Source organism: Neoarius graeffei, chromosome 23, assembly GCF_027579695.1.
Source record: "Neoarius graeffei isolate fNeoGra1 chromosome 23, fNeoGra1.pri, whole genome shotgun sequence".
Taxonomy (NCBI): domain Eukaryota; kingdom Metazoa; phylum Chordata; class Actinopteri; order Siluriformes; family Ariidae; genus Neoarius; species Neoarius graeffei.
Window position 1 is genome coordinate 52,746,975 of NC_083591.1, and position 16,802 is coordinate 52,763,776.

General features: G+C 42.9%; 1 protein-coding gene across 5 annotated transcripts in view; it reads right to left on the bottom strand.

Moving 5' to 3' along the window:
- The window catches only part of zcchc2 (zinc finger, CCHC domain containing 2), an 89,084-nt gene that overhangs the window by 4,626 nt on the left and 67,656 nt on the right, over positions 1-16,802 (bottom strand). For all 5 annotated transcript variants that reach the window (XR_009651347.1, XM_060906398.1, XM_060906396.1 and 2 more), the window contains 6 exons: positions 16,124-16,218; positions 11,305-11,388; positions 8,664-8,724; positions 8,306-8,426; positions 8,177-8,220; positions 7,004-7,101 (listed from right to left, as the gene is read on the bottom strand). Coding sequence is in view for 4 of the 5 variants with exons in the window: in XM_060906398.1 (XP_060762381.1) it covers positions 7,004-7,101; positions 8,177-8,220; positions 8,306-8,426; positions 8,664-8,724; positions 11,305-11,388; positions 16,124-16,218 (503 nt within the window). In the remaining variant the exon portion in view is untranslated. The remainder of the gene's footprint in view (positions 1-7,003; positions 7,102-8,176; positions 8,221-8,305; positions 8,427-8,663; positions 8,725-11,304; positions 11,389-16,123; positions 16,219-16,802) is intronic.

Genomic DNA, 16,802 nt, shown 5'->3' on the forward strand with positions numbered 1-16,802 from the left:
CATCCATGTTATGTCTTGACAATATTTGGCTTTCAGTGATTTCTTTGAACTGTTCATCATCTGTGGTAGAAGGACTGTACAACATACATGTTTAATAGAAGAAAAAAAAAACCCACAGATTTGGTGTCCAAGTTTTAATTATCCATAAAAAAGGCCTTGTTTGACCAACACACAATACAATGGGAAAGTCCAAGGAGCTCAGTGCAGATCTGAGAAAAAGGATCATAGATTTGCACACTCAGGAATGTCTCTTGGAGCAGTTTCTGGACAACTACAGACTCAAAGATCATCGGTTCAAACATAAGAACAATTTATTGGAAGGTGTACCCACTTTGCCAAGACACACTGCTGGAAGAAGACCCAAACTACCTCCCTCAGCTAATATGAGGTTGTTTCAGATGGTCAGGAATAACCCAGAAACCATCAAGGCACAGGCCTGCCATGAACTGGAAGCTGCTGGAACACCAGTGCCCCTGTGTATAGTCAAATGAATTTTACATCCCCGTGGACTGAGAGGATGTGATTCAAGAAAGACGCTCCTGCTCCAAAATCAATACCTTCAAGCTTGACTAAAATTTGCAGCTGACCACAGGGACAAAGAAAAGGCCTTCTGGAGGAAAGTTTTATATTCAGATGACACAAAGACTGAGGCCCTGTCCACACGGCAACGGATTCAGGTGACTCCGATACAATTGCTTATCGTTTAGGCCTGGCGTCCACACGGCACCGGCGTTTTGGGTGCCCAAAACGCAATCTTTTTGAGAACGGGTTCCAGAGTGGAAAGATCTGGCAACGTTGCCGTTGTGAAGTCGTCTGGATGAGTAGAACGGATTTGTTTACGATGACGTCACAACCACATGACTGTGAGTGCTTCACGCCGGGTAGAAGTGTAACGAATATCACCAGGAAAAAGCCTTACAGAGCACTAGTGAGAGTGAAACACGAGCTTGGATATTATTATTATTATTATTATGTTCAGTGTTAGTTCACAGTAGTAATGCAAGAAGCAGAATAGTGACAGTAATAGTGAAGCAAAAACATGCAATTGTACAAACACTGCAGCTCTACAGCAAAATATTCATTTATGAAATGGTCTGATTCTTAACACCAGTAGTGCCAATGATCTTCTCATTGCGATGCGAGTTGTCAACAAATCCTATAACTTGGTTCATGAAACGCGCTTACAAAATATTTTCACTGTGAATATTTATTGTGTAATGGTGCAATCCTGCCAGCAAAAATAGGGGAAAAAAGGAGCGATCTCACCTCTTCAGATGTTGATTTAAGTCCGACAATACATTCCTCAAAAAGGGCGTAGAGGAGCAAATTAATCCAATTTATTCCGGACCATTAAAGACGCTGCCTTCCGCGTAGAATCATACGTCATCCTCGCCACCATATTGGATAGGTCAAAGCGGAGAATAAAGATTAGCTGCGTTTAACTGTACCAACAGGTTTACCGTCCAAACGAGATCACATGGGATTACCTTTCACAGGTGAGAAACAACAAATTAATCCATCAACGTGTATCATTCACTTTATTCCGGACCATTAAAGACGCCGCCTTCCGCGTAGAATCATACGTCATCCTCGCCGCCATATTGGAGAGGTCAAAGCGGAGAATAAAGATTAGCTGCGTTTAACTGTACCAACAGGTTTACCGTCCAAACGAGATCATATGGGATTACCTTTCACAGGTGAGAAACAACAAATTAATCCATCAACGTGTATCATTCACTTTATTCCGGACCATTAAAGACGCCGCCTTCCGCGTAGAATCATACGTCATCCTCGCCGCCATATTGGAGAGGTCAAAGCGGAGAATAAAGATTAGCTGCGTTTAACTGTACCAACAGGTTTACCGTCCAAACGAGATCATATGGGATTACCTTTCACAGGTGAGAAACAACAAATTAATCCATCAACGTGTAGCATTCAATTTATTCCGGACCATTAAAGACGCCGCCTTCCGCGTAGAATCATGTGTCATCCTCGCCGCCATTTTGGATAGGTCAAAGCGGAGAATAAAGATTAGCTGCGTTTAACTTTACCAACAGGTTTGCTGTCCAAACGAGATCACATGGGATTACCTTTCACAGGTGAGACTGGAACAAATACTTTTCATTGTATTTGGTCATTATAATGTAATTTTACAAACAGATTTTCCTGACTTTGTGGCTAATATGAAGTCTCGCGCATAATAGTTTATGCGCATGCGTCCTTACTTCTTCTATTGTTCTGGTGTCTCCGAAGGGACCGTCTTACAGCGCCCCTAGAGGTGTGGCATGTGTATTGCATCGTTTTCAGCAAGCGTTGCGTTGCCATATGGACCTGATATTTTACTGATTGTTGCCCATTTGGACGCGATATATTTTTAAATAACATCTCGTTGCCGTTGTCGTGTGGATGTAGCCTGAGTCGTTTGGCTGCAATGACCAGAGGTACAGAGGAACACTGTATTAACTGTTAAAGCATGGTGGTGGAAGCATCATACTCTGAGGCTGTTTTGATGACACTGGAACTGGTGCATTGTACAAAGTAAATGGAATAATGAAGGACCTCAGAGTTCAACATAAACTTGGACACAACTGGGTGTTCCAACAGGACAATGACCTCAAACACACACATCAAAGCTGGTTGTGGAGGATAAAGCAGGCTAACGTTGAAGCATATAAGCAGAACCATGGCCTCACTTTTGTTTATAAATGCCTTGAGACCTCAAGAATGGCACAGGAATAGTTTTAAGTGTTAACAGTGAATCTAATATAATAATTTGTACGATTAAAGAGATTCATATACAGTGGTGCTTGAAAGTTTGTGAACCCTTTAGAATTTTCGATATTTCTGCATAAATATGACCTAAAACATCATCAGATTTTCACACAAGTCCTAAAAGTAGATAAAGAGAACCCAGTTAAACAAATGAGACAAAAATATTATACTCGGTCTTTTATTTATTGAGGAATATGATCCAATATTACATATCTGTGAGTGGCAAAAGTATGTGAACCTCTAGGATTCGCAGTTAATTTGAAGGTGAAATTAGAGTCCAGTGTTTTCAATCAATGGGATGACAATCAGGTGTGAGTGGGCACCGTTTTAGGCCCACTTTACACGGGGACGGTCTGAAACAAAAACGCAAAAGTCCGTTTTCGTTCTCACTTTCTTCCGCGTCTACACGACCGTTTTCAAGGAGGAAATCTGCGTCTATACGGTGACGCATAAATGTGTGGAATTCAATTGGATGTGCATGCCAGGCGGCTAGGTGGTGCTGTGAAAGACCTCCGCTATGTCTGCACGCATGCACAACGTCTTCTGTCTTGTCTGATCTGCACATCTGCGCCGCGAAAACTTTGACTACTCTGGCTATGGTAAGTAAGAAAGTAAGTAAAAAAAGTAAGAGCATACTATACCCGCCTCTGTTCATTAACGGTATATGTGCAGATTCGGTATAGATGTTCGAAGGACTCCTGGACGTTTATTAAAGCTGCCAGAGCAGCTTGAAGGTCCGTTGGATCGATGTAATCAGACATGCTCTTACTTTTTTTTACTTACTTTCTTACTTCCCGGGCTGGCATGTACAGTATATGACATATGTATGACGTAAATGCGTACCCGACGTGAGCAGATCCGAGCAGAGTTTCGCGTATTGGGTAGTTTAGACGGATATGCAACGGGGGCTGTTTTTAACTTATCCACTCTGGAAGGAGTTTTCAATTTTTTCCGTTTTTCAGCCTCGGAAACGCCGTCCCCGTGTAGACGAAAGGCACTTCCAATAAAATATTTAGTAGTTTTTACCCGACAGCGTCCTCGTGTAAACGGGCCCTTATTTAAAGAACAGGGATCTATCAAAGTCTGATCTTCACAACACGTTTGTGGAAGTGCATCATGGGACGAAAAAAAGAGATTTCTGAGGACCTCAGAAAAAGCGTTGTTGATGCTCACCAGGCTGTAAAAGGTTGCAAAACCATCTCTAAAGAGTTTGGACTCCACCAATCCACAGTCAGACAGATTGTGTACAAATGGAGGAAATTCAAGACCATTGTTACCCTCCCCAGGAGTGGTCGACCAACAAAGATCACTCCAAGAGCAAGGCATGTAATAGTCGGCGAGGTCACAAAGGACCCCAGGGTAACTTCTAAGCAACTGAAGGCCTCTCTCACATTGGCTAATGTTAATGTTCATGAGTCCACCATCAGGAGAACACTGAACAACAATGGTGTGCATGGCAGGGTTGCAAGGAGAAAGCCACTGCTCTCCAAAAAGAACATTGCTGCTCATCTGCAGTTTGCTAAAGATCATGTGGACAAGCCAGAAGGCTATTGGAAAAATGTTTTGTGGACAGATGAGACCAAAATAGAACTTTTTGGTTTAATTGAGAAGCGTTATGTTTGGAGAAAGGAAAACACTGCATTCCAGCATAAGAACCTTATTCCATCTGTGAAACATGGTGGTGGTAGTATCATGGTTTGGGCCTGTTTTGCTGCATCTGGGCCAGGACGGCTTACCATCATTGATGGAACAACGAATTCTGAATTATACCAGCAAATTCTAAAGGAAAATGTCAGGACATCTGTCCATGAACTGAATCTGAAGAGAAGGTGGGTCATACAGCAAGACAACGACCCTAAGCACACAAGCCGTTCTACCAAAGAATGGTTAAAGAAGAATAAAGTGAATGTTTTGGAATGGCCAAGTCAAAGTCCTGACCTTAATCCAATTGAAATGTTGTGGAAGGACCTGAAGTGAGCAGTTCATGTGAGGAAACCCACCAACATCCCAGAGTTGAAGCTGTTCTGTACGGAGGAATGGGCTAAAATTCCTCCAAGCCGGTGTGCAGGACTGATCAACAGTTACCGCAAACGTTTAGTTGCAGTTATTGCTGCACAAGGGGGTCACACCAGATACTGAAAGCAAAGGTTCACATACTTTTGCCACTCACAGATATGTAATATTGGATCATTTTCCTCAATAAATAAATGACCAAGTATAATATTTTTGTCTCATTTGTTTAACTGGGTTCTCTTTATCTACTTTTAGGACTTGTGTGAAAATCTGATGTTTTAGGTCATATTTATGCAGAAATATAGAAAATTCGAAAGGGTTCACAAACTTTAAAGCACCACTGTAGGTAGTAGTCTGAGTGAATGACCTTGACATCTGTAACGTCGCAGCAGGAAGGCTATCGGTCTAAGTGCCATTTCCACTATACTAAAACACAGCTGACTGCAACTCTGATCCTCCATTTTGAGCTAATTTCTCGCCATGCCACGTAGATGTGTTGTTGGCGGGTGCAACAACGTGACAGAAGGTGGATTTACGTTGCATTCATGGCCCAAGAACGTTCAAACTGCAAAGATTTGGAGGCGTTTTGCAAGTTGTTCACGGACACATTGGACGCCTACGAAGTGGTCTGTCCTCTGCTCTGCACATTTTACTGAAGACTCGTACGAGACCTCTGATCTGGTGAGGAGCGTTGGCTATAAGCCCGTATTGAAAGAGGGTGCAGTACCAACAGTTAAAGAAAACTACAAGAAAAGGAAAAGTATTTTATTTATTTATTTTTAACATTTTTAAAAAGGAAAGCAAGTTCAGTTGCACCAGTTCTCCTGGAGCGTGAGCCGAGGGTTGTTGGTAAAACCTGGGACGGAACGGGACACGACATTATCGCTCGGGCAGTGACCTCGCCACGGTCGTTGCTAAAACCGGTGACGTCCCATCCCGGGTTTTAGTAATTGCCTGAGCCGAGCAGTAATAGCGGAGTACTCCATATGGAGAAGATGGAGAATGAGTGGACCAGCCGTCTGATTTCTGCGCTGGATATGCTTTCCTCAGCAGCAATATCTCGCCCTTACGTGGAAGAAGCGAATGAACGGAGAACTGAACAAACAACTGAAAGTCAGATTGTTTCAAAACAAATCGGCCACAAGATCGGCCTTCAAGAAACGAGAACACAGACGGGTAAAATGCGACTTTCATTTGGATACAAAAAAAACCAAACACACACCACACGCATTGTTTACCTGCATTTAGATTAATCCATGTAACTTGTATTGTGCGTTTAAGTTCCCGGTATAAGATTATTTAATTTGCTTCAGAATGTGATTGTCTCAGTTTATCTGATTATTTAATGAGCCTTTTACGTTTTATCAGTGAAAATGCATGCATGTACATGTATGTTGCATAAGTTATAACACCTATCCTGTTTTAATGACAGTCAACCCACAATCAGTGAAGTCAAATCAGTCTTAGTTGAGCGAGTCGGTAACGCTATTTCTTACTTTCACCATAAATTTATTTATATGACTTTGGTCTATAGCTGTAAAAGGCCTCAGCCTTAAAACTGGTTAACGCAGTGACGTCACGCACTCAAGGCTGGCTGGCTCAGCGGGGCAGCTCGAACGCCAACTTTGCGGTCGATTTTAACTCAAAAATATATTTTTTATTCCCATTTATGCAGCATACAAGAGTCAAGGATGGAGATACTATCCACTCAGAAATTTATTTAAAAATAAAGGTTCTGCGTATCTGCTTTAAGCTTAAAACAAGTCCTGACCTCAACCCGATCGAAAATTTATGGACTGTGCCTTTTAAAAGGCAAGTCCATGTTAGGAAACGCACAAAATTAATTGAACTCTACAAATTCTGGCAAGAAGAGTGGGCAAATATCCAACCAGAAGCTTCTTGATGGCGACCAAAAGCGTCTGGTCAAGGAGAAACATCATAAGGGACATTTAACCAAAAAAGAGGTGTGCTGTATGTAAATTTTGACCCTGTATTGATTCCAGAAAACCCAAAATACATTTTGTGAACCAAATTCTTGGTTGTTTTTCCTCTATTAAAGATGTACAATCATTCTGCCAGAGAAAAAGAACAGTTCAAAGAATATCACTGAACGCCCAATATTATCCTGATATTCATGTCTCTGGATGTAAACTTCTGACCGCAGTTGTAACCTTGCATACACATACATAGATGCGCGCACGCACACACACACACTCACCCTTACACACAGCCTGATTCATCATCTGGACTGCTGGAACTCTCTGAATCCCATTGGCTACAGAGCCTTTCCCCACTGGGCCTCTCCTGCCTCTGTCCCTGTAAAGCACACAGTGTTTCAACGTGTACACACACACACACACACACACACGTCTGTTCCTTTTTCATTTGATTATCTGTAAGAATTAGAGCGTTTCCCGTTACAGAGCCGCTGAAACCGCTTGCGCTGAAGGTCATCGTGTCCACTGGAGTTCCTGGAGATCCTCATTTTGGTTTCTGATTAAGTGAGATTAAGTGAAAACACTTTCACCTGAAATGTCAGCGAGAGTTTAAAAGATCCAGCGAGGAAACAAAATAAAGAAATACTTCTGCATTTTGTTCCTCCACTTAGTATAATAGGAGCGTTTCAGCATGAACCAAAACACTCGTTATTTTAGTCGCGATTAATCTTCTGATCACGTCACGACTGAAAAAGAAATCCAGTAATTTCACTCGAACGGATTCTTTACGACACGCTTCATACAGGCGAGAGAGTAACAAATCTTCAGAAATTCAATAGTTTTGCTCAATTTCTAATTGAGTTTGTACGGCTTTCCTGTTTCGTTTTGATTTTGGCCTGTGATTGCTCACATCTCCAGCACTCCCAGCCATCACCCGTGGAAAACGATTCCCTCCACATACAGGAAGTACGGTGTTAAACTCAGAGGGCTGTTTATCACTCATGCATGATTGTTAAGTTCATTTCAGAATCGATTGCACCACGAGATGCTGCTTTAACACCGCTGGAGCCCGAGATCTTGAGCTCTCAGTGCACCGAGATAGCTGCGTTTTATTTTAGTCGCTAGCAAATACAAGCAAAAATTTGGAAAAATTCAAAAAACACGGACAATGCGAGAGGAAGAAATGATGCAGGACGAGGACTGTGGCTTTAACTGGGACTCTGTTTTAGTGAATTACTAAACAGAGCTGTTCTTTATATTTATTCAGTTCTCCAAGCTACCATTAAGTGTGTTTCAACCAGGTGGGGTTTGTATCATGAACGCTATTGGCTGGTGTATAAATCTGGTGATATATAATCTAGTCAGTCACGCTTCTCAAGTGGACTCTAAAGTCTATAACATCTGGACCGCTATGGTGCTTCTCACTTTTCATATTATACAGACCGTTAAATTACCTTTTGCCAGCCGATCTTGCTTTGATCTTCCTCTCCTCACACTCCTGTAGGAGGCAAGAAAGCAGAGAAGGTTCTAGATCTCGAGTTATGTGAATAAAATGGAAGGAAGGAGGGAGAGATGTGAGTGACCTGCTCCGGTTCTGTCCCACATGGCTGGGAGCTGCGCCGCCTCCCCGTCACCTCCCCGTAGGGCTCGCCGTGTATACTCCTCCTGCTGCACTCCCACTGAGCACTGTCTATGTGTTGCTTACTACACACACACACACACACACACACACACACACACACACGTTTGTCTTACTATCCTTCCTTCTGAGGACAATCATCAATGCATAATTTATAATTAATGGTATAAAATGTACTGTAACTCTATCCTTATCCTCATTAACCAAAAGGAAATCTTTTAGCCGAACACTGAAAAGTATTAACAGTGTGTGTGTGTGTATATATTTGTGTGTGCGCGTGTGCAAGTGTGTGTTTAGCTCACCCATGGCTCGGGTTTCCAGCGCCGTGTGTTCTCGAGCGCGAGACCCCATACGCATCAAGGTCTAGACGACAGAGACTCTCATCACACAACCACAAATACACAAAATTCAGTTCTGTGCTTTTCAGATCCTCGAACCTCAAACCATCTCAAGTAGGCGTGGCCTCTTTCAGAGTCCAGGAAGCATAGCGATGTGGGTTTTTTTTCCCCCCTCTTATAGAGGGATCCCGCAGGACGTCGTCACCGCGCCGCGAGATTTCGGTAGTCGCCATATTGGAAGACCAAGTACACATCTATGCAAGTACATACATACATAAAACAAACTACACCTGAAATGTAGCCAGGGCTGATTCTGCCCTAATCTGGACCCGGGTGCAACATTGCGCAACCCCCCCCCCCCAAAAAAAAAAAACATCAGTCTAAATCAGGACAACCAGTGTTCGAACTTCGGGGGTACTCGGGGGATCCGAGATCCCCTGAAACAGACACGAGATCCCTTGAAAACATGATTTGGGAAATGTTGGGGGGTCTCTAAAATATTGGCAAAATGATGTTTATTGACATAGCAATCGTGTGTAACAGGAAGCATTTGCATATCCGAAGTGTTGTGTTTACATCAAAGATAAAATAAACCGATATGACAACGACTGCTGCTGCCAGGTTGGTTGTTGAGTAGCCTGACTGTTTTTTTTTTCCTTGCGTGTGGTATCATTGTTGACGCGAGGTTGTTTTTTGAACATGCCAATGCGGACACGATTTCCCCTGATGAGTTATGACTTCAGATGCAATGCGTGTGTGGAGGTGTGGAGTCCGCGTGATATGTGCGTAAGATAGGCTTCTCATGTGTTTGGAGATCCGCGCTCCGAGACAAGCGCAAGCACCCCCCAGGGAAAAAAAAAGGGACCCCCCGAAAATATCGGCATAGTTCGAACACTGAGGACAACCATCACATAACTACAACTACAAACATTTTAGATCAACTATTTTAACTAAATGGGCTATAATAAATAAGCCTGCAGGCAGCCACGGCGGGCTGCCTCAGAAAAGTAACCATTTGTCCTACCTTAAAACTCGTTTTGCATTTTCTGCCTCCTTTTTTGTATTTTCGACCCTGCGTTTATTTTCTTTCCTTTTCTGAAAACCCGATTTGTGTCCAGACATTTTGTTCTGCTGCCAACGAACTAACTCGTCAGGTCTCGTCTCTCGAGCCTGCGATGAAGGGCAACAATTGATACATTTTTACAAACAGCCAATAAACAGCCAATAGGGAGGTTGCAACGTTCAGGCTCGCCTTTGCTCAGACACTCAGTAATGCACTTATTCTCTGTCTCCTGGCAGAAAGCTCCTTAGTTTGCTCCCCTTGTGTCTCAATCACAGCTGGTATTCTGAAGAACGACTTCTTTTCACCTTTCCCATCAGCTTTGTTGGAACACCCTAACACAGCACAAAAGTTTACCATTGTAGGTTTATGATGAATCAAGTGCCTCATGGGTTTAAATTCCGCGCGCTGCCATTATTTCCCCCTAATCACGAGTTTGTTGGTCTTCCAATATGGCGCAGGGTCTGTTTACTTCCGGTTTCCGGTGACGTCAGTGGGAAGGGTCTATAGTTGACTGATTAAACAGCATGAACGGATTTAACCTGAAACTTAACAACTCAAGCTTGGACGCAAATAAATAATACCAACTTGGATGTAACTTACTGGGTTGGAGGAAAGTTCAGGAATAAAAAAGCTCTACGGCGCTAATAAACACCCAAAATATTACTGTAAACATTTCAATGATAAGCCTAGAATCTCAGCAAGTAAAAATATCTTTAAGATAGCCATTAATTAACAGTTATTCACCGAAGATGACGTGAATATCGGTGAATAATAGCAGAGACGAAGTCGAGGTGTGTCGAACTTGTCACTTACCTACGCCGAGTCACATAAAATACTTTGTTTTGAAATCGATAAAACAAAATCACAATTCCACCTTACCTTTGAATCATTTTAGACCAAACTTCGGAGCATCCTTAGTGCTTTCATTTTACGAACAGCATTTTCTTTCATCATTTGTAATTCTTCCTCACTTACGGTGACGACGCGATCGGCCGCCATTTTGCCGAGTCGCTCGAGCTGATAATCGAAAAATAGTCGGAATCTCTCGAATAAATCAGCGCGCGCGATTTTCTATCATGACCTGTGTCATTATTCTATCGGCAGATAATTTTGCTTCTTTCTCGAAATAAATATTTCAAATCAGGGGAAAAAATAAAAAAATAAAATCTGCCAATACAGGATTGCGCATTAGATTAGGAAGAAACTGGTTTAATAATCATATTTGTCTTATTGAACTAGTTGAATTTGAGATGCTAGATAAATGACAAATGTTGAAGGCATTTTCACTTGAAAACATCAAAATGTCATTTCTTCTCAACGGTAATACAGTATTTGACTTGATGGATTTGGTTCATAAAAGGAATCCTCGGCGCGAGATTAGCCTCATAAGTCGAGCGCAAAACTAACGAAATGCGTTTGTGTTGCTCAGATAAAATCTGAGCTGAGAGACAAACATTCAGAGCAATCTGGAAAACCGGGAGCGTTTGGTGCAGCAGATGTAGGCAGTGTGTGGTGTGGCGTGTGTGTGTGTCTCTCTCTCACCCTCATCGAGGCTGGAAGTCTCTGAACAGTCCTCGGAGAAGCGTGGTGCTGGCTGTCGGGTTCTGGCTCCAGGTGCACTGTTACCTGCGCAGAGGAGCAGACAGCCAGATATTACACTTCCTTCAGCACACACACATTTGTCTCACCATCCTTGTGAGGACCTTCCACTGACAATTGTTGCTGGAATTAATTAATGCTGTGCCTGCACCTAAACCTGACCTCAGTAATGAAAAGGAAAAACTTTTTGGCTCTTTTTTTTTTTTTAAACCCCTCAATTTTTATGGAATCAATTTTGTGCCAAAATGTTCATACAATACTTTTGAAATATCAAACAAAAACGACAAATCAAAATACAAAAAAAATAAAAAGTCTAGACTGGCAAACAAATTATTCGTGTAATCGTGCAAAATATCAGTCTATTACTTTTCAGAAACCTTTTATTTTTGTTCCGCGTCTTTCTCGGTTTTGTTTGACGTAATTTATTTTGGTTGCGATTCCAGCTTTCTCGTTTGCGCTCCCTGACTTTTTGCTCGCAGTTTTGGCACAAACTTCGCGTGTGGGTGGGCTGTCCAGGAATGCATTCCCATTGGCTAACTTGTGTTTGACTGACAGCTACGCTCAGCCATTCCCTACTCGGATTCTGGCGGACTGTTTGACGAGTGACCGATCCATTGACGGTAAACAAGGATCGAGTGGACTTCAGTGGCGACTATGATACTGAATTAATTCATCTCATCTCATCTCATTATCTGTAGCCACTTTATCCTTCTACAGGGTCACAGGCAAGCTGGAGCCTATCCCAGCTGACTACGGGCGAAAGGCGGGGTACACCCTGGACAAGTCGCCAGGTCATCGCAGGGCTGACACATAGACACAGACAACCATTCACACTCACATTCACACCTACGCTCAATTTAGAGTCACCAGTTAACCTAACCTGCATGTCTTTGGACTGTGGGGGAAACCGGAGCACCCGGAGGAAACCCACGCGGACACGGGGAGAACATGCAAACTCCGCACAGAAAGGCCCTCGCCGGCCACGGGGCTCGAACCCAGGACCTTCTTGCTGTGAGGCAACAGCGCTAACCACTACACCACCGTGCCGCCCTGAATTAATTCAACAAAGTGTAAATTCAATATCATAGTCGCCACTGAAGTCCACTCGGTCCTTGTGTACCGTCAATGGATCGGTCACTCGTCAAACAGTCCGCCAGAATCCGAGTAGGGAATGGCTGAGCGTAGCTGTCAGTCAAACACAAGTTAGCCAATGGGAATGCATTCCTGGACAGCCCACCCACACGTGAAGTTTGTGCCAAAACTGCAAGCAAAAAGTCAGGGAGCGCAAACGAGAAAGCTGGAATCGCAACCAAAATAAATTACGTCAAACAAAACCGAGAAAGACGCGGAACAAAAATAAAAGGTTTCTGAAGAGTAATAGACTGATATTTTGCACGATTACACGAATAATTTGTTTGCCAGTCTAAAAAAATTGACTTTTTTTTTTTGTTTTGTCGTTTTTGTTTGATATTTCAAAAGTACTCTATGAACATTTTGGCACAAAATTGATTCCATAAATTTTTCTCATCTCATCTCATTATCTGTAGCCGCTTTATCCTTCTACAGGGTCGCAGGCAAGCTGGAGCCTATCCCAGCTGACTACGGGCGAAAGGCGGGGTACACCCTGGACAAGTCGCCAGGTCATCACAGGGCTGACACATAGACACAGACAACCATTCACACTCACATTCACACCTACGCTCAATTTAGAGTCACCAGTTAACCTAACCTGCATGTCTTTGGACTGTGGGGGAAACCGGAGCACCCGGAGGAAACCCACGCGGACACGGGGAGAACATGCAAACTCCACACAGAAAGGCCCTCGCCGGCCCCGGGGCTCGAACCCGGACCTTCTTGCTGTGAGGCAACAGCGCTAACCACTACACCACCGTGCCGCCCATAAATTTTTCTTATTAAAAAAAAAAATCAATTTCCCTGTGGGGACCATCCGAATGTCCCCACAAGGTCAAAATTGTCAGATTTTACCATCCTTATGGAGACATTTGGTCCTCAGTAGTATATAAAAACATGCACGAACACACACAAGATGTCAAATCTAATCTACTGTTTCCATTCAGATAGAAAACATGGTTTGTGTGTGTGTGTGAGAGAGAGAAAAGCAGCAGGTTAGAAAGGGGACATTCTTCCATCATCATGGTGTCGTCACCTGTGTAACGATTTACTGTTTCTCCCTGTTTCTCCTTTAACTACCTCAAGGCTCGACTGCTCTACATGCTTCTACGTCAGCTCCTTTACAGCAGCACCACAAGCAAAATGTCACACGTTAAAGGAGCAGTTTGTCATTTTTAGATATGACTGGAAAACATCGGAGCAGTAACAAGAACTCAAGTCTTGCACCAGGTTAGGCACTTAACGTTTAAAAAAAAAAAAAAAATTATATATCTCCATCCAGAAGTACTTCAGATTCTGTCAAATCGCTGCCTAAAAATCTCATCTGTAAACTATATAACAGTAGCCTAGTAAACTAGACCCACCCGCCTAGCGGCCAAAAATATATTTTTGCCTAGCGAGTGGGTCTAGCCTCACACCATATAAACAAAAACACCCCGGGCATCAAATCGTGCCCGCCAATCACAACGCAAGGTTTTTGTTTGGATTCTTTGGGCGGGCTTTTGCAGGAGTGACGACAAAGCTGCGCGACGCTGGAGAAAGCGCAGCAGGAAACATGGCTACGGCTAGTGACCAGCGCGCGTTTGACTCCGCTTTGGAATCAGTTTTAGAAGAATTAGACTTGGAGTTTTCGTTGAAACATGAGCAGGAAGAGGCTCTCCGCTCATTCCTTTTCAAGAAGGACGTTTTCGCTGTTTTGCCGACGGCTATGGCAAAAGTCTGATCTACCAGCTAGCGCCGCTCGTAGCCAAAAGGATGGGGCTAGTTTGTGCAGTACGAAGAATTAATAAACAGCTTTGAAACATTACTTTTTGATTGTTTCTTATTTTCCCGTTATTTTAAATTTAAGGGAAATTATTTCACCAAACACCACTAAATAAAAACTCTCAAAAACAGTTTAAGCAAACCCTTGAGAAACACTTGGGGGGGAAAAAAAATGAGTGTATGTGGTACAGACTCCAAACTTGTGGTCATTATCTCCAAACTTCTTAATATCTAGAACCTGTTTATTAATTAATACGCATTTTGAAAAATTATTTATTTCAAGGCCTCCCCCACTGCTTTCTGTCGCTCTGACTACGTCACAGTCACTGTTGCGCTGATTGGTCAGAGCGTTGGCCTATACGCACAGAGACAGTTTGAAAGACAGCGGTTTGTTCCTCCCACCCCCTTCGGAAATGTCTACGGATCGAGGCCAGACTAAATATTCACATTTAGTCTGGCTTGCCAGGCTAATATAACTGTATAAAACTGCATAAAACCATCCTTGGTAAGATTTCCTCTCATCTGTCTTAAAAGCTTTGTTATTAGTGTGTAACACTGCACTACATTACAGCTCTGAATTTGCGTTCCATGTTTGTATATGGGGCGGCATGTTGGTGTAGCAGTGAGCACGGTCACCTCACTGGTTCTAGGTTCGGGCCCGGCGGCCTTTCTGTGTGGAGTTTGCATGTTCTCCCCATGTCTGCGTGGGTTCCCCCCCCCCACAGTCCAAAGACATGTGGTTAGGTTAACATGGGGCAGCCTTAGGCTGAAGTGCCCTTGAGCAAGGCACCTAACCTCCAACTGCTCACTGAGCACTGTTAAATACAGAGAGGAATTTCACAAGTGTACACGTGATGAATAAAATTGTTCTTATATTAACAAATTTGAACAACTTCGATTCGTAAAAGTTCGATTTCCAGCAAATATACAGTTTTCCACTTTCTAGGCATGTAAAGATGTATCGTGCGACGATAAATCGTGATACTAGTTGATGAAGATTTGAATCGATGAAATAAAAAAATTAAAGCGATGATTATCAGGCTGCATAATCTTAGTTTTTCTAGCTGTAACTGCATTGTTTAGAGAGCAGCAAGCACAATAATGTACAGTTGTGGGAATGCATATTACTTCACTGCAGGCGGAAGTAACACTGCTCTAATGCCACAAAAAACAGATCTGAAAAGTGAAAGAACTGTTGTGTGACTGACTGTACAAATAGATTTAGTAGAAAATCAGAGCTCTGTTTGTACAGACTGCTGAAAGACAAAAAAAAGAGAAGCAGCAAATGGAGGAATTACAAATGGTCGTTAAAAAAAAAAGTTTAATGAACTTTTTAATAGAATAAATATTTTTGTTAATAGGATATTATATTACAACCTTTACAAATGTGGGTAAACTATCGTTGGTTACTATGAAAATTAACTTTTTTATTTAACAAAAATATTTAAGTTGTTAAAGAATAGGAAAATAAATGCTGCTCTTTTTTTTTTGGGTAATAAAATTTTTCATTAAAATTTTTTTTCCCCAAAAATATCATGATTCGAATTGAATCGCATTACATGCCATTTCTGTTCTCCCAGTACAGGGAAATGTGTTGAAATCCTCATCTAGGACACACACACACACACACACTCCTTTAACGTGCTCTTCTTCCATGGATTACTCGGGCAGAAAAGAGACCAAGATGTAAAAATAAATAAATAAACAAACTTGAATGTTTTTCCCCCCCTCACTCTCAAAGCCAGACACTTTGTATTCCGGAGGAAAAGTACAGGCCATTCGATTCTCGGCAAGCGCTGGTTGTGTGTCTCAGGTGTAATGATGTGCTCGTTAGTGCTGCTCGAGTGAACACAGAGTGAACGCTTACTGTGACTGCAGCGTAGGGAAGACGCTTCGGGCAGGAAAAACCCTGAGGCCTGGCACATCTGTAGGAACTCCCGTGGCACGGACGCAAACCTCGTCCTGTATGAGACAGAGAGAAGAAAGAAACCTGAGTGAGTGGGTGAGAGAATTTAAAAAAAAAAATAAATATCAGTCAATCAGGAGGCTCGTACTAGCACACAGTAAAGTGACAGATGATTAATTTTCTATTAGTCGAGTCAATCTCCCTCTTTTGGATGATGTGTTGCACAACTGGATATATAGTGTACAAGATACATAGAGAGAACAGTTAAACACTGGTTCCAACATGACTCCGTTCCCCGCCCGATACGATTCGATTCTCGACTCCGTTCCCCGCCCGATACGATTCGATTCTCGACTCCGTTCCCCGCCCGATACGATTCGATTCTCGACTCCGTTCCCCGCCCGATACGATTCGATTCTCGACTCCGTTCCCCGCCCGATACGATTCGATTCTCGACTCCGTTCCCCGCCCGATACGATTCGATTCGATTCTCGACTCCGTTCACCGCCCGATACGATTCGATTCTCGACTCCGTTCCCCGCCCGATACGATTCGCGACTCCGTTCCCCGCCCGATACGATTCGCGACTCCGTTCACCGCCGATACGATTCGATTCGCGACTCCGTTCACCGCCGATACG